Genomic DNA, 14309 nt, shown 5'->3' on the forward strand with positions numbered 1-14309 from the left:
AAAATACGTGGAAGGAAGTTTAGAAGGGGATAGATAAGCAGTGTGGGCAAATAAGAAATGTTTATTTGGTTAAATTAATCATTTGTTAAATTGGATAAATCACATAAAGAGATTTTAGCCATAAAGTTTATGTGTAAATTATTATTATTATTATTATTATTATTATTACCTAGAATGAGTTATGTTTTACAAGGAGTTTAATAGTATGTTTATCTTCCCACAGCTCTTTCAACATTTTATCTTTTATTATCATGTTTGCCAGTTTTCTGGGTCTGAGGTGAAATGTCAGCATTGGGGTGTGTGTGTGGTTGATAGTTTACATTTTTTTCTTCTGAAAACTGTTCATATCCTTTGACTACCTATTTATTTAGGAAGTGATCTTGGTCTTACATATTTATTTCAAATCTGTATAGCTCTTGACTCTCAAAACTTTGTCAGAGACATTTATGAATTTTTTCTCCCAGTCATTAATTTTTCTTCCACTTTAATTCATTTAGTTCATGCAAAAGGTCTTTAATTTCATATACTTAAAATCATCTGGTTTTTGTGATTTCTTTTATCTTTTGTGTGGTTTTGAACTTTCCTTGTAATCTTAAAGGTATCACTTCCCTCCTTTTTAAAAAATCATGTGACCAGTTCGGGCTGCTGCTTCTTATCCCTTTTTTTTTTTTTTTTTTGCAATATATGGTGTAAGATGTTGGTGCAAACCTAATTTCTGCCAAACTTTTTCTAGTTTTCCATGCAATCTTGTCAGATGAATAGTCCTTTCTCAGATGCCTTATTTATCCAGTTGAAACCATCATAAATCTTCCCACCATTCTCTTTCTTTACATCAGAGGCTTACTAAAGCATAGTGGGTGTCGGACTTGTCCTTTCATCAATTAGAAAAACCAGGTTGGGGAAGTAAAAGTGCAGGAGAGGATTTCTTCAGGCATAAGCCTGTATGGAAAGCCTAAGAAAAAGGACTAGATTGATCTTATACATATGCCCCCTCCTCCCAGCCAAGAAAGGGGGAGTGACATCTTTAATCTTCTCTCTGTCAGATAGATTGTCTTTGGTTGGTTCATTCTCTACTTAGGGGCTCTTAAGATGTCAGAGCCTTGTATTCAGTTCTGCAGTGACAGTGAGATTTTGCATGCCTTTTGGGAAGAGTTTTTCAAACTACCAGAACAGGAATAAGAAAAACATATTATTACATTAACAGCATGTGAATATCCATGTCAGGCAGTCTTTTTAATGGTATGTAAGATGATAATTCTGATCCCTTTCCTTCAGAACACAAAGATGAACTTATCCTGTGAGTTGCCAAGTAATAATGAGGTTGGGGGAGAAAGGAAACTTTGGAGAGAGAGAAATCTAAACCTTAAAGTCATTTACACCATTGACATTCTGGAATTTGGTTGAAAAGTGAGGGGAAAAGTGTGTGTGTGTGTGTGTGTGTGTGTGTGTGGTGTGTGTGTATGCGCACATACATTCATACACATGCCCACAAATACCCACATACACACATTTGTGCTATTCCCCTTTCCCATGTCACTGGTTCCTGTCTCTTGACATTCTCATAGATCATCATCCCTTTTAGAAGGTACTTTTTTCTCCATCTCTGTGTGTTCATATTCTTTTCTGTTAAGGTTCGGCTTAGATTTTACTTCTTCCATGAGACCTTCTCTGATTCCTTCTACCACCCAGACCCCCAGCACACACACACACACACACACACACACGCTGAAAATGGGCCTTACATTCTCAGTTTTTTCCTAAAGCATCTTGGATCTCCTCTGATATTCTACATTGTATCATACCTATTTGTGTATATGTCTCACCACGCCTACCCCTCAGATTGTTAGCTCTTTTAGTTTGTGTCTTTTTAAATCTTTTTATCTCTGTTACCTTACACAGGGTTTGCGTTAGTTGCTTAATAAATATTTGTTATTAGCATTCCTGAACAGGCTGGAAAAGTGCAAAACAGCTTAGCTCCTTTTTGGTGACGGAGAAACCCTGCAGTCATGCTCTGGAAAGATTGCCATCGCTGGCATTAGCTAAGGGAGCATGATAGTTAATGGTGTACTAGTCTTATATGACCTTTGATCAGAACAGGAAGGCACTGAGCCCTTTTAGGCCAGTCACTGAGGAGACACTCTGTCTTCTCTCTTCTGAAAAGAGAAAATTGAAGAAATTATTAGGACAAATACCAGAGCAGCTTACTTTAACAGAGGGGGATAAACTTATCCACATTTGCAGAGGAATCCCCTGAATATCTCAGTTACTTAGAGCATTGTTTAAACCTGCTCTCTTAAGACTTGGCAAGGCTTCTGGCCCTTTGTTAATATAGCATGCATTAGGGGCTAGTTTGTACCCTGTCTCCCCAAGAGAAGTTGAGAATTCAATTTATGATGCTTTAGATTCTTTGAATGTATTTTTACCTAATTCCAGTACAAGCTCATTTTCAGGCTAAATAGTGTGTTTTGGGATAATGTGTTGCAAACAGAAGGTGACATTAAATCCACAGCTTATGTGGATAGTATTCAGATATGAAGTGATAAGGACACTTAAATCCCATTACTAACGTTTGTCTGGACAGGATATGAATAGAGGGAAATGATACTGCATCTGCAGCAAAGACAATGCCTCCAGAAATATCAGTGAGGAGGATCAGCTGGAAGTGAATCAATTAGAGCACATTATTTTCTATTTACCAGTCAACACAGTTCCATATTTAGTCAAACAAATGGCTTGGTGAAGCCAGCTGAGAGGTAGCATCTTGTTTCCCGTGGCAACTTGTCAGCAAATGTCTCTGAGAGATAGACTGGCTTCATTTGTGTGAGTTGCCATGGACTTTAAACCTATGTTCTTGTCTGGATAAAACCATCAGATTTTGCTAGGGGCTTCATCAGAAGAGTATTTGTTTTGCCTCAACAGGAGGAAGAGACAAAGTAGGAAGATATCACTCAATTGTTCCTTCTCTTCTTTTTTTCTTCCCTTCCTCCTAGAGGAGGCAGCCTTGTTTGTGTTTTTTAGAAAAAGGAGCATCACACTGTGTTGTATTACTCACTTCTCACATGAGAGAGGAACTTGAGTACTGAAGCATTAGTGTTAGGGGAAGATCACGTCAAGCATGATGAATTTCTAAGCCTGAAGGACAGGTTGTAAAATAGACCTGACTGTTTAGAATCTGAAGGGTCTGCAGATGGGATTTACCAGGGCCATTCTGGGTTTCAAAGGAGGGTGAGGAGGTTCGTGTTGAGATCACCGTAGGATCAATTGTCCTTCTGTAGAAAAGCTTCAGCTGGGTTGTATCCCACAGTAAGTATTTATTAATATTATTTAGTGCTGATATTGGCACTTAAGCATGGCAAAATGTTTTATTTTATGAGACTAGTATTTTTAAATTTTCTCTTCCTTCTTGCAGCCCAAATTGGTATAATTGGTGAGGTTCAAAGACACTTTGTGCAGTTTACCACTCAGTAGGTGGTTACAAAGGGGGTATTTCATATAATATTGCATCTCTTCATTAGAAGCAACCTTAAGGGCCATTTAACCCAAGCACACCTAAATAAGAATCTCCTCTTTAATATATCCTTGGCCAAGATATCATGTAGACCTCACTTGAATGCCTCTATTGATAGGAAGGTCATCAGTGCTTCTCATCCGTGCTATGAAGGAGGTAGGTCACCTTCATAGGCAACCTGTTCTGTTTTGGGACAGCTCTAGTTGTAAAGTGGTATTTTGTTACATTGTACCAAATCTATATCCCTAAAACTTCTACTTATTAGTCCTAATTTTCTCCTTCAAGGGAAAAATGATAAATCTGTCAGTAAATTTATTAAAAACCTAATATGTGTCAGGCACTGTGCTACACATTGGGGATACGAAAAGAGGCAGAAGATTGTCTTTGCCCTCAAAGAGCTCACAACCTAATAAGGGAGACAACAAGGAAAAAGATATATACATATGTACATATATATATCTCATCAAGTTATATACAGGATAAATGGGAAATAATTAAAAGAGGAAAAGCACTAGAATTAGGAAGAGTTGGAAGAGGCTTTCTGTAAAAGATCAAATTTTGTTTGAGACTTGAAGAAAGCCAGGGAAGCAAGGAGGTGGAGATGAGAGAGAACATTTCAGGCATAGGGGACAACCAGAGAAAATACGAGGAGCTGAGATGGAGTTTCTTGTTTGAGGAACAGCAAAAAGGCCAGTGTTACTGGTTCAAAGAGTACATGTTGGGAGATAAAATATTAAAAGACTGGAAAGGCTCAGTTATTATATAGGATAAGATGATGTATTAGAGGCAACTCAGCTGAACTTTCTCAAAATTCCCTTCCAAACAACTTGAAAATAATACCTCCAATTAAATTTTGGAGCAGCAGAGCCAAGAAAAGGTCAAGGCAAAAACATTTTTCCTGCTTAAGAGAAGTTAGGAGGTTGGCAGGAAAAGTTTGTGACGCTGGAGTGGAGACCTTTCCAGAGCCCAGACTTGCAGTGGCAGCAGTAGTGCCCACAGCAACACCAGCATCTTTGGGAGCTCTCAGCTCAGAGATGGCGCAGGGGCAGGGGTTGGACAGCTGCCCCTATGCAGTTCCAGGTCATAGTGCCGTAGTTCCAGGGCAGAGAGGAGAGCGGGGTTGTTAACAAGGGAGCAGGGGCCCTAGTTACAGTTTTAAGGCAAAGGTGAGCACTAGCCTTTGTGGCTTTAGGGGACCAAGAGCTCTTCCTGAGTAAAGACCAGCTAAGCGATGATGACACCTGTCCCCAGATCACACCACCTTAAAAGTACCAAAAACTTACAGACCCCCCAGAACTGGCTCTGAAAACAGTAGCTTGAAAAAGCCTGAAGGTCAGGACAATACTTCCCTACCTTAGATGAACTGAGCCCAGTTTTAATATAAAATTCAAAGTCAAGCAGTAGGCTGTATAACAGTTGAAATAAGGTAAACTGAAGCAAGAAGCATAACCACTTTATTGGTAAAGCATGAATCCACCAATTAATAGGATCTCCGCTTCCTCAGTAAGTTGTGACCCTGAATAAGGAGGACAGTTTTCTTTTACAGGTTTTGGGGAGTACAAAACAAAGAACAAAACAGGGTAGTTAGTAACATCAAGGCATGACTGAGGGATGGGGGAAAATATGATTGGTTATAGGGCTGAGGTGCAGGGAACTACACGATTGGTTGGAAGTTTAGTAACGGGATGCTAGCAACAACACCCTTCTTTCCCTGAGACTAAGAAATGCTCGTTGTTCGAGTCCACCACAAAATTAACGATAATGGCTTAGACTTTTGGGACAGCAAACCAGACATCCTTGCAGTTTGGCTAACTCCCTGGTGTTCACATGCATCCCCTAAGGTCAGCTAATTCCTTAAGGCAAGAATGGATCAGTGATTATAAAGAGAACTGTTTATAAAATTAACCTATTATCAGCTGACCAGCTGAATTTAAACTAAGTTCAGAGACAAAGAGCTATAACTTAAGTAATTATAGAACCAAAACCAATGAATTGTAAATAGGAACAATAAGAAAATGATACAGATTCAATATTGATCATTTCAGCAGGAAAAACAAGCAAACAAAAAAAGAAATTTGACTCTTAAAAAGCTACCACAGTGGCAGGACACTAAAGGCCAAAACATAAACTCAGAAGAAGACAACAATGTGGAAACAGCTACAGAGCTCAAAGAAAAATGCCAATTAGATCCCAAACTCAACAATAATTCCAGAAGAGTTAAAGATAGAGATAAGAGTGGTAGAGGCAAAACAGGAGAAAGAAATAAGAGTGATGCAAGAAAATCATGCAAAGGGAATCAACAGCTTGGTAAAAGAAGCACAAAAAATATTGAAGAAAATAGCACCTTAAAAAATAGAATTAGCCATATGGTAAAAGAGGCACAAAAATTCACTAAAGAAAAGAACTCCTCAAAAAAACAGACTTGGCCAAATGTAGTAAGAGGTATGAAATCTCACTGAAGAAAATAATTCCTTAAAAATTAGAATTGAGCAAGTGGAAGCTAATGACTCTGGAAGATATTAAGAAACAATAAAAGTCAGAAGAATGGAAAAAATAATTAAAGAAAATGTAAAATATTTCATTGGAAAAACAACTGACCTGGACAATAGGTCAAGAATAGTTAATTTATGAATTATTGGGCTACCTAAAAGCCTTGATCAAAGAAAGAGGCTAGATATCATATTTCAAGAAATATCCAAGAAAATTGCCTTATCTTAGATCCAGAGGGTTAAATCAAAATTGAAGGAATCTGCTATTCATCTCCTGAAAGAGATCCCAAAATGAAAACTCAGGAATGTTATAGCCAAATTACAGAGCTCCATCATCAAAAAGAAAATTCCTGAAGCAGACATAAAGAATCCAAATACTGTATAGCCGCAGTAAGGATCACACCTGATTTAGTGGCTTCCGCATCTTAGAGGAATGAAAGACTTGGAATATAAAACTGCAGAGGCCAAAGCAGGTAAGATTATAACCAAGAGTAGCCTACACAGCAAAGCTGAGTAAGGGGAAAAAGGGGAAAAAATGGATATTTAGTGAAATAGAGGACTTTGAGGCATTCCTGATGAAAATACAAGAGTCTACTCACAGTTCATGCATGTGAATGGAATAAGGAGCCTGCAAAGGAGACTGAGGAGGAAGGGTCAGATAGGAAGGAAGAGAACAGGAGAGAGTGGTATCCTGAAAACCTAGAGAAAAGGGAGTATTAAGGAGAAGAGGGTAATCAGTAATGTCATAGGATGGAGATAGGTGAAGAAGAATGAGGACTGGGAGAAGGCCAGTGGATTTGGCAGTTAGGAGATCATTATTAACTTTGGAGAGAAGGAAGGATTACAGGGGATTAAGAAGAGAGTGAGACGAGAGGAAGTGGAGGGACCTATTATAGATAGTCTTCTCAAGGAGTTTAGCCACAAAGGGTAGCAATGATAGTTGTTAGGGATAGAACAGTTAAGTAGGGGTTTTCTTGAGGATAAGAGAGGTAAGAGCATTTTTGTGGGCAATACAAAAGAAGCCAGAGACAGATGGAAGATAAGTGAGAGAGTGAGAATGATGGAAGGGAATCTGTTGGAAGAGGAAACAGGATAGAATGGGATTATTTATGCATGGGTTTGCCTTGGCAGGAGTAGGGCTTACCTGTTTGTGGGAGGCAAAGGTGAAGGAGGAAATAGTGACAGAAGACACGCGAGTGTTATCACATGAAGAAAAGGAGAGAAGAGGGATCTCTCAGCAAAAAGACTCATTTTAAAAATTTATTTTTTATTTTCACTAAGTATGAATAAAGGTTCTCAACTGAGAGAGTAGGGAGAGAAGGAGCTATGAAAGGTTTGGGGAGAGGTGAAAAAGTTTGGAAGAGATAGTATAAAGAGTGAGATAGTGGGTTGATAAGGTTGATAAGATAATTAAAGAAGGTTCCCTTAGTGGAAGTGAAGGCCCAGGTTGTGGAGATTGTGTAATATAAATTTGTTGTGTGATATAAATTTGAAGTAGACCGAGTCAGAATAGTTGCTTGATATTCTCCACTTTTGTTCAGCAGCACGTCTGTAGGAGCAAAAGCATTGGATGTTGGGAGTCATCTAAGGATGAGGCTTGGCCAGGCACTATTGATGATAGGTTAAAGATGCCAAGTACTCAAGAGAAGATGATAGTGTAAAGTTGAACTGGATCACCAAGGATTAAAGATGGGGGAAAGAGGAGGGAGTGGCTAGTGCAGAAAGATAGCCTGGGAACAAATGGAGGAATTCAGAGATTGGAGGTCACAGAATGGATAAAGAATAGAGTTTGGGCATGCGCAGTGGGCGTGCTCAGCTGGAGCCAGGCCCTGGCTGGTGCTCCTAGGTGTCGGTGACCTTGGGAAGAGGGGATGAGTCCCCGCCAGCCCCTCTACTGATGCTGCTGCCACCGCCATCCAGCAGGAAAGCAGCTGAGGGGCCGGGTCACCTTGAGCCATGGCTTGTGAGACTGGGCCAAAGGCAACTGACAGCACCTTCTCGTCCGACAAACATGCCCAGATCATCCTGGCCCAGATTAACGAGACGCGGAGCGGGCAGGATTTCTGCAACGTGCAACTGCAGGTGGGAGAGGCTGAGTTCTGCATGCACCAGCTGGTGCTGGCTGCCAGCAGCCCCTACTTTGCTGCCCTCTTCACTGGGGGAATGAAGGAATCCTGCAAGGATGAGGTACAGATCCTGGGCATCGAAGCAGGAATTTTCCAGACTCTTCTGGATTTCATCTATACAGGTGTGGTGAACATCGGGGTGAACAACGTTCAGGAGCTGATTATGGCCGCTGATATGCTCCAGCTGACCGAGGTGGTGGACCTGTGCTGTGAATTTCTGAAAGGACAAGTAGAACCGTCCAATTGCATTGGCGTCTTCCAGTTCTCAGAGCAGATCACCTGCCATGACCTGCTTGAATTCACGGAGAACTACATCCATGTGCATTTCTTGGAGGTGAGCAGCGGGGAAGAGTTTTTGGCACTGACCAAGGATCAGCTGATTAAGATTTTGAGAAGCGAGGAGCTGAGCATTGAAGATGAATACCAGGTGTTCTTGGCTGCCATGCAGTGGGTTCTGAAGGACCTGGGCAGGACGAAGAACCTTGTGGTCGAAATCCTGGAACCCGTCCGATTCCCCCTGTTGCCTCCGCAGAGGCTAGTCAGGTACATAGAAGGAGTTCCTGACTTCAGCCTCTGAGTGGCCCTGCAGACCCTGTTGAAGGAGTACTGTGAGATGGGCAAGCCCCCCAAGGATAACAGGTTCTGCAGTTTTCTGCAGACCTCCAAGGTTCGGCCTCACAAGAAAGCCAGGAAGTACCTGTACGCCGTAGGTGGATACACCCGGCTTCAGGGAGGCCGATGGAGCGACAGCAGAGCCCTCAGCTGCATGGAGCGTTTCGACACCTTCAGCCAGTACTGGACCACAGTGTCTTCCCTCCACCAGGCCCGTAGCGGCCTGGGAGTAGCAGTAGGGGGAAGGATGATCTATGCCATTGGAGGGGAAAAGGATTCGATGATCTTTGACTGCACTGAGTGCTATGACCCAGTCACAAAACAGTGGACAACTGTGGCTTCCATGAACAAGCCCCGTTGTGGCCTGGGGGTGTGCGTGTGTTATGGGACTATCTATGCTTTGGGTGGATGGGTTGGAGCCAAGATAGGAAACTCCATCGAACGATTTGATCCTGAGTAAAATAGCTGGGAAGTCGTTGGCAGCATGGATGTGCCGCGCTACTACTTTGGCTGCTGTGAGATCCAAGGTTTAATCTATGTGGTTGGTGGCATCAGCAATGAGGGCATGGAGCTCAGCTCTGTTGAAGCATACAACCCAATTTCCAAGTGCTGGTCCACACTTCCTCCCATGGGGACCAGGAGAGCCTATCTGGGGGTGGCCACCCTCAATGACTGCATCTATTCTATCGGAGAGTGGAATGAGACCCAGGATACGCTGCACTCGGTAGAAAAATACTCTTTTGAGGAGGAGAGGTGGGTTGAAGTTGTACCTATGAAAGTGCCCTGAGCCGGCGTGTGCGTAGTGGTGATAAATGGGCTGCTGTACATCTCTGGAGGCCGGTCTTCCAGCCACGATTTCTTGGCCCCCATCACCTTGGACTCAGTCAAAATGTACAACCCTCACTCTGACACATGGACTGAAATAGGTAACATGATCACTAGTCGGTGTGAAGGGGGTGTGGCTGTGCTATGACAGGTATCAGAAAACCTGGGCTCAAGGAAGAGGACTCTGGGGCTTGGGACAGAAATAGAGGAGAGGGAGGCCCTGAGGTCAGAATGGTGGATGCTCCCAAGTGCAGAAAGGGCTGCAAAGCTGGCTGATGCTGTCCTCCTGAGAATGGTGTGGGACAGGCTTGGCAGACCCACCCTGACAGTGAGCCATCTCGTTCCCATTCCCAGACCTGTCCTGTTCAAGGACCCACACTGCCCTTTTTGTGCCCTTGATCCTGTCAGGGGCTTTTCCTGTGAGGTCTAAGTACTCCATGTATTAGGAGGGCAGAGTTTATAATCTCAAAGAGGATCATATACATGTCTGAAAGGTTCGGAACCGCCGGATATAAGAAACTCTCAAAGTAGAAGGCAGAAGACTCAAAACATATATTTAGGCTCCACAGTAACCAACCCATGAACCAGCAACCCCATTTTGATATATTGATCAAAAGCTTCCAGGCCCAATAAGTACGCCTTGAAAGAGTAACCAGGAGGCTACAGAGAAGCATGATTGTGTAAAGCAAAATCATGCTTCCCCCTCTATGGTAAAAAGATTACCCACTGGCTTCAAGTCCTTGTTCAGCTTCCTCTCGTAGGTCAGCTCTGCCACTGGCAGCTCCTGCTTTGGCTGTGGCTGTGACTGTGGCTATAGCAGCCTCTGGCTCCAACGGGAGCTGCTTTTAACCATCCAGCTTCTGTGGGGGTGTAAGGTACGCCGGGGAAAGCACAGGTTCTTTCCATCAGCTTAAGCAAGGTGAAGGGGTTGACCGGGAAAGCACAGGTTCTTTCCATCAGCTTAAGCAAGGGAAGCAAGGTGAAGGGGCCGACAGGCTTACTCCAGTCCAACATATAAACAGTATTCAGTTCAGGGGAAAAAGCCAAACTAGTCAAGGGCACTTGTTGACTAAGTGCTAAGGAGCCCATTTTTGGTTGCCAACACACCTTCACACAGAGTTCTGTTCACCCACAATGAAAACAATACTACTGCCCATGCTACCTGCCCCAAAAAGTGAGGGGAACAATTGCCCAGCCCTTAGTGCCAGGTGGTGTCTTTCATTGGCACCAGACCCTCAATTGGCAGCATATTTACTGGGAGAGGCTGGTGCGAAATGGAAATGATCCTATCAGAAACTCATGGCAAACCTTGATTTGCTGGTTTTTGCTTGGTCCCGCTACTGACTGGGCAAGTTCTGAAATCTCCAGTCAGCCTTCTGAAATGGGGGCCACAGGCAGTGGCCCCAGCCCTCACCTACCTGAGGTGGGGGGGTCTCCCATGGATCATGCCTGCTCCTCCTCCAGCTGTTATCTGCTTGCCTGCCTGCCAGTGAAGCTTCCTTAAAAGTACTGCCTCACAAGGGCTGCCCCCAGCCCTTTGCATGCTCACCCCCATTGTTATCTGCAGGCTTTTGGCAAAGGGTGGGATCATGGGTGGAAGGTTCATCCTGGGATTGCTTCTCTGCACCTTGCTTGCCTGTGCCAGCTTCAGCTCCCCAATTCTCAAGAGCCTGGTACACCCTGAATCCCCAAGTTGTTTATCGACGGAGCAGTTGTGCAGAGTTTTCATTTCTTTACTGTGGCATTCTGAACCCTGGCTGCATCTTAGGTCCAAAAAGCTTAATTAGTAAACCTTTGCAAAGGCGCTTTTGGTGTAGAAACCCCCTGTAAGTCACTTTCCTCCTCCCTTGGAGAACGTGACCATCATGGCATCTGCCTTAACAGAGTGGTTGTGAGGATCCAGTGAAATAATCTCTAAAGCGCATTGCAAATGCCAACTGTTCTCCACTTCTAATAAACACTGGAAAGATTTTGCTTGCAAAAAAAAAAAAAAGAATAGAGTTTGGTATGAGAAGACAAAGAGTTAAATGGAAAACCAATAGATGATGGTCAGATTAGAGGATTTCAGAGTTCTCCAGCATAGAAATGGTGCATTTGTTGGTGTTGGTAAGATCAAGAGTATGGCTATCTTTGTGTGTGGCTGACATGGGGTGGAAGATTAATCATGGGAAATGTGTAGGTTCAGGAACTAAAAGGTTAAAGTGTTTGAGGGAATGTTAGATTGTATGTTGATGTCCCCAAAGTGTGAGGACAGGTGTTGAGGAGGAGAGAATGTGAGCCAGGTACTCAATGAGAAAGGATGGGAGTATCTTAGAGGTATCTTAGATAGGACAGCTATCATGATTTTGATTGGGTGGAAGATGTAAACTGTATAGAGGGTACATTAAAGGAGGAGAGGGTCCATTAAAGGTCCATGTTTTTCTCCTGTAGGATTATGCTTAGTTTTGCTGGTTAAGTTATTGCTGGCTATAAATCCATATCTTTCGCCTTCTGAAATACCATATTCTAAGCTCTCTGCCCCTTTGTAGTTGTGGCATTTGTATCATGTGTGATCCTAACTGTAGCTCCTAGGTATTTGAATTATTGTATTATTTCTTTCTGGTTGCTTGCAGGTATGTGGTGTGTGTGTGGGTGTGTGGGTGTGTGGGTGTGTGTTTGTGTGTTTGCGTGTTTGCGTTTGCTTGTTTTGATCTGAAAGACTGGATTTTGAATATCATCTTCCTGAGAATTTTCATTTTTGAAATTTGTTTTAGGAAGTTACTCGTCAATTTTTTCTGTTTCCACTTTGCCCTCTGGTTCTAAGACATCTGAGCAGTTTTCTTTTGAGATTTCTTAAAATATGATATCTAGGATATATTTATTTTGTCATGGTGTTAACAGTCCAAGGATTCTTAATTCTTTCAGATATAAATTTTTAAATCGAATTTTGAAATTTCTTCTCTCTGTTTTCTAGGTCAGTTGTTTTTCCCTTACATTTTCTTCTTCCTTTTTTTCCTTCAATCTTTTGACTTTGTTTTAATATAGTTGTCTCATTGACTCATTGACTTCTATTTGGTCCATTTTATTTTCAGGAAGTTTGTTGCTTAGGCAAGGTTTTGTACCTCTTTGTGCCTTTCCAGTTCTCTCTTTCACAGCTCTCATTTCTTTTCCAACTTTTTCTTCTTACTTACTCAGTAATTAAAAAAACCAACAACACATTTTTAGCTTTTTTTTCCCTCTCAACACTTGTTTTATCTCTTGCTGGAATTCTGGTTGATTTTTTTTGTTCAAACTATGGCATCTTCTTCCCTGACCCCTGTTGCTTCAGACTATGTTTGTAAATATTTTGGAGTTCTTCTCTTCTGGGTTTGTGTTTTGAGTACCCCTATCACCATAATAGTTTATTATGATAGGATTTTTTTTTAAATTTTCTCATTCTGCCAGTTTAGGACTAGTCTGTTCACACTTTTGAAGGGAATGTCTGGGCTCGTCCTGTTTGTTGCTACTTTCTTTGGGTATTGAGTGTTGTGTTATTCCATGGTCTCAAGGAAGGTCTCAGACTGAAGCTGGGGACCTTCAATCATTCAGTACTTCCATGATGGTTTAACCCAGGGAAAAATCTGATCACTATTCCCTGGTTTTTAAGTTCCTGGCCTAGTTTTGAGCCTCAGAAGTATTGGACTGATGCTGGATTCAACCAATCTCAGCCATCTGGGAAGCTCTGCTGCTTCAGAATGATAAAATTATGAACTTCTCTTTAGTTTGGAATTTCTGGCTTGGTTATTTGTTTGCAGACTTAAGAGACTTGGCTAGTACCTGAAAATGAGACCGTATTCTATTCCTGGGGGTTCCAAACTACATTGCTGCTTCTTGTTCCTGAACTTGCTCCTCTCTGGGTAGTTGTACTTAAGCTTAGGGCCAGCAACCATTACCATCCTGAAAGGGTACAGGTGCACTTCTCAGTCTGGTCTGGATCTGTGACTCAGAATTGGATAGTGGGTACCAAAGCTGCCCATTGGCCCCTGTTCCCATCTTAATTCCATAGTGTGGGTCTGGGACCTCCTCTTGCCCCAGTGCACAGACTTTTCCAGTGTACTGGAGTGTTGTCCCATGCTCCTGGCCACACCCTATCCTTAGTGTCCAAAGTATTCTCTGTCTGACTATTACCAACCTGAGCCAAAAAAATGATTCACTGTTACCTTTTCTTGGATTTCTCCATCAGGATTTGGTCTCCTGTGTTTTCTAGAAATTTTTAGGGGAGTTTTTTTTGAGGGGGCAATTGAAGCTTACTCTTGTGCTTTCTAATATTCTTCAACCTTGGCTCTGCCTCTCCCTGATCTATTTTTAATATTTCTTATAATGCTGGCTAATAATGAGCTTTCTTTCTTAAATTTCACTCCTGTTGGTATCTTTTGTGTTTAAATCATTCGTTTCCTAATATTTTTCTACTATTTCCCCTCCTACAAAGCCATCCCTTATTAAAAAAAGAAAGAAACAACCAAAACACAGCTTGGTATAAATAACCAATATATCAACCATGTCCAGTACATGTTGTGCTCCGTACCCATAGTCCCCAGCCCTTCAAAGAAAAGAGGGAGTTTATTTTTCATATTTCTTATTTGGGTCCAAGCTCGGTCATTATAATTTTACAGAATTCAGTTTCTTTGTTGTAGTATTTCCAGATAATACTGTGTTGCTTTATATTCTTCATATTGTTTCTCTTTACATTGTTAAATTACATTATATTAATGAGTCATATTTTTTTAACCA

At 42.0% G+C, this 14309-nt stretch overlaps 2 protein-coding genes across 3 annotated transcripts in view; both read left to right on the top strand.

Annotated features, from left to right (window-relative positions):
* Positions 1 to 14309, top strand: part of ZC3H3 (zinc finger CCCH-type containing 3) — a 525055-nt gene that overhangs the window by 245928 nt on the left and 264818 nt on the right. The window lies entirely within an intron of this gene.
* On the top strand, positions 7954 to 9708 carry LOC118857176 (actin-binding protein IPP-like). Its single transcript, XM_036767826.1, is given in 1 exon segment — positions 7954 to 9708. A coding segment is annotated over 1 exon segment (1755 nt).

Source organism: Trichosurus vulpecula, chromosome 1 (assembly GCF_011100635.1).
Source record: "Trichosurus vulpecula isolate mTriVul1 chromosome 1, mTriVul1.pri, whole genome shotgun sequence".
Taxonomy (NCBI): domain Eukaryota; kingdom Metazoa; phylum Chordata; class Mammalia; order Diprotodontia; family Phalangeridae; genus Trichosurus; species Trichosurus vulpecula.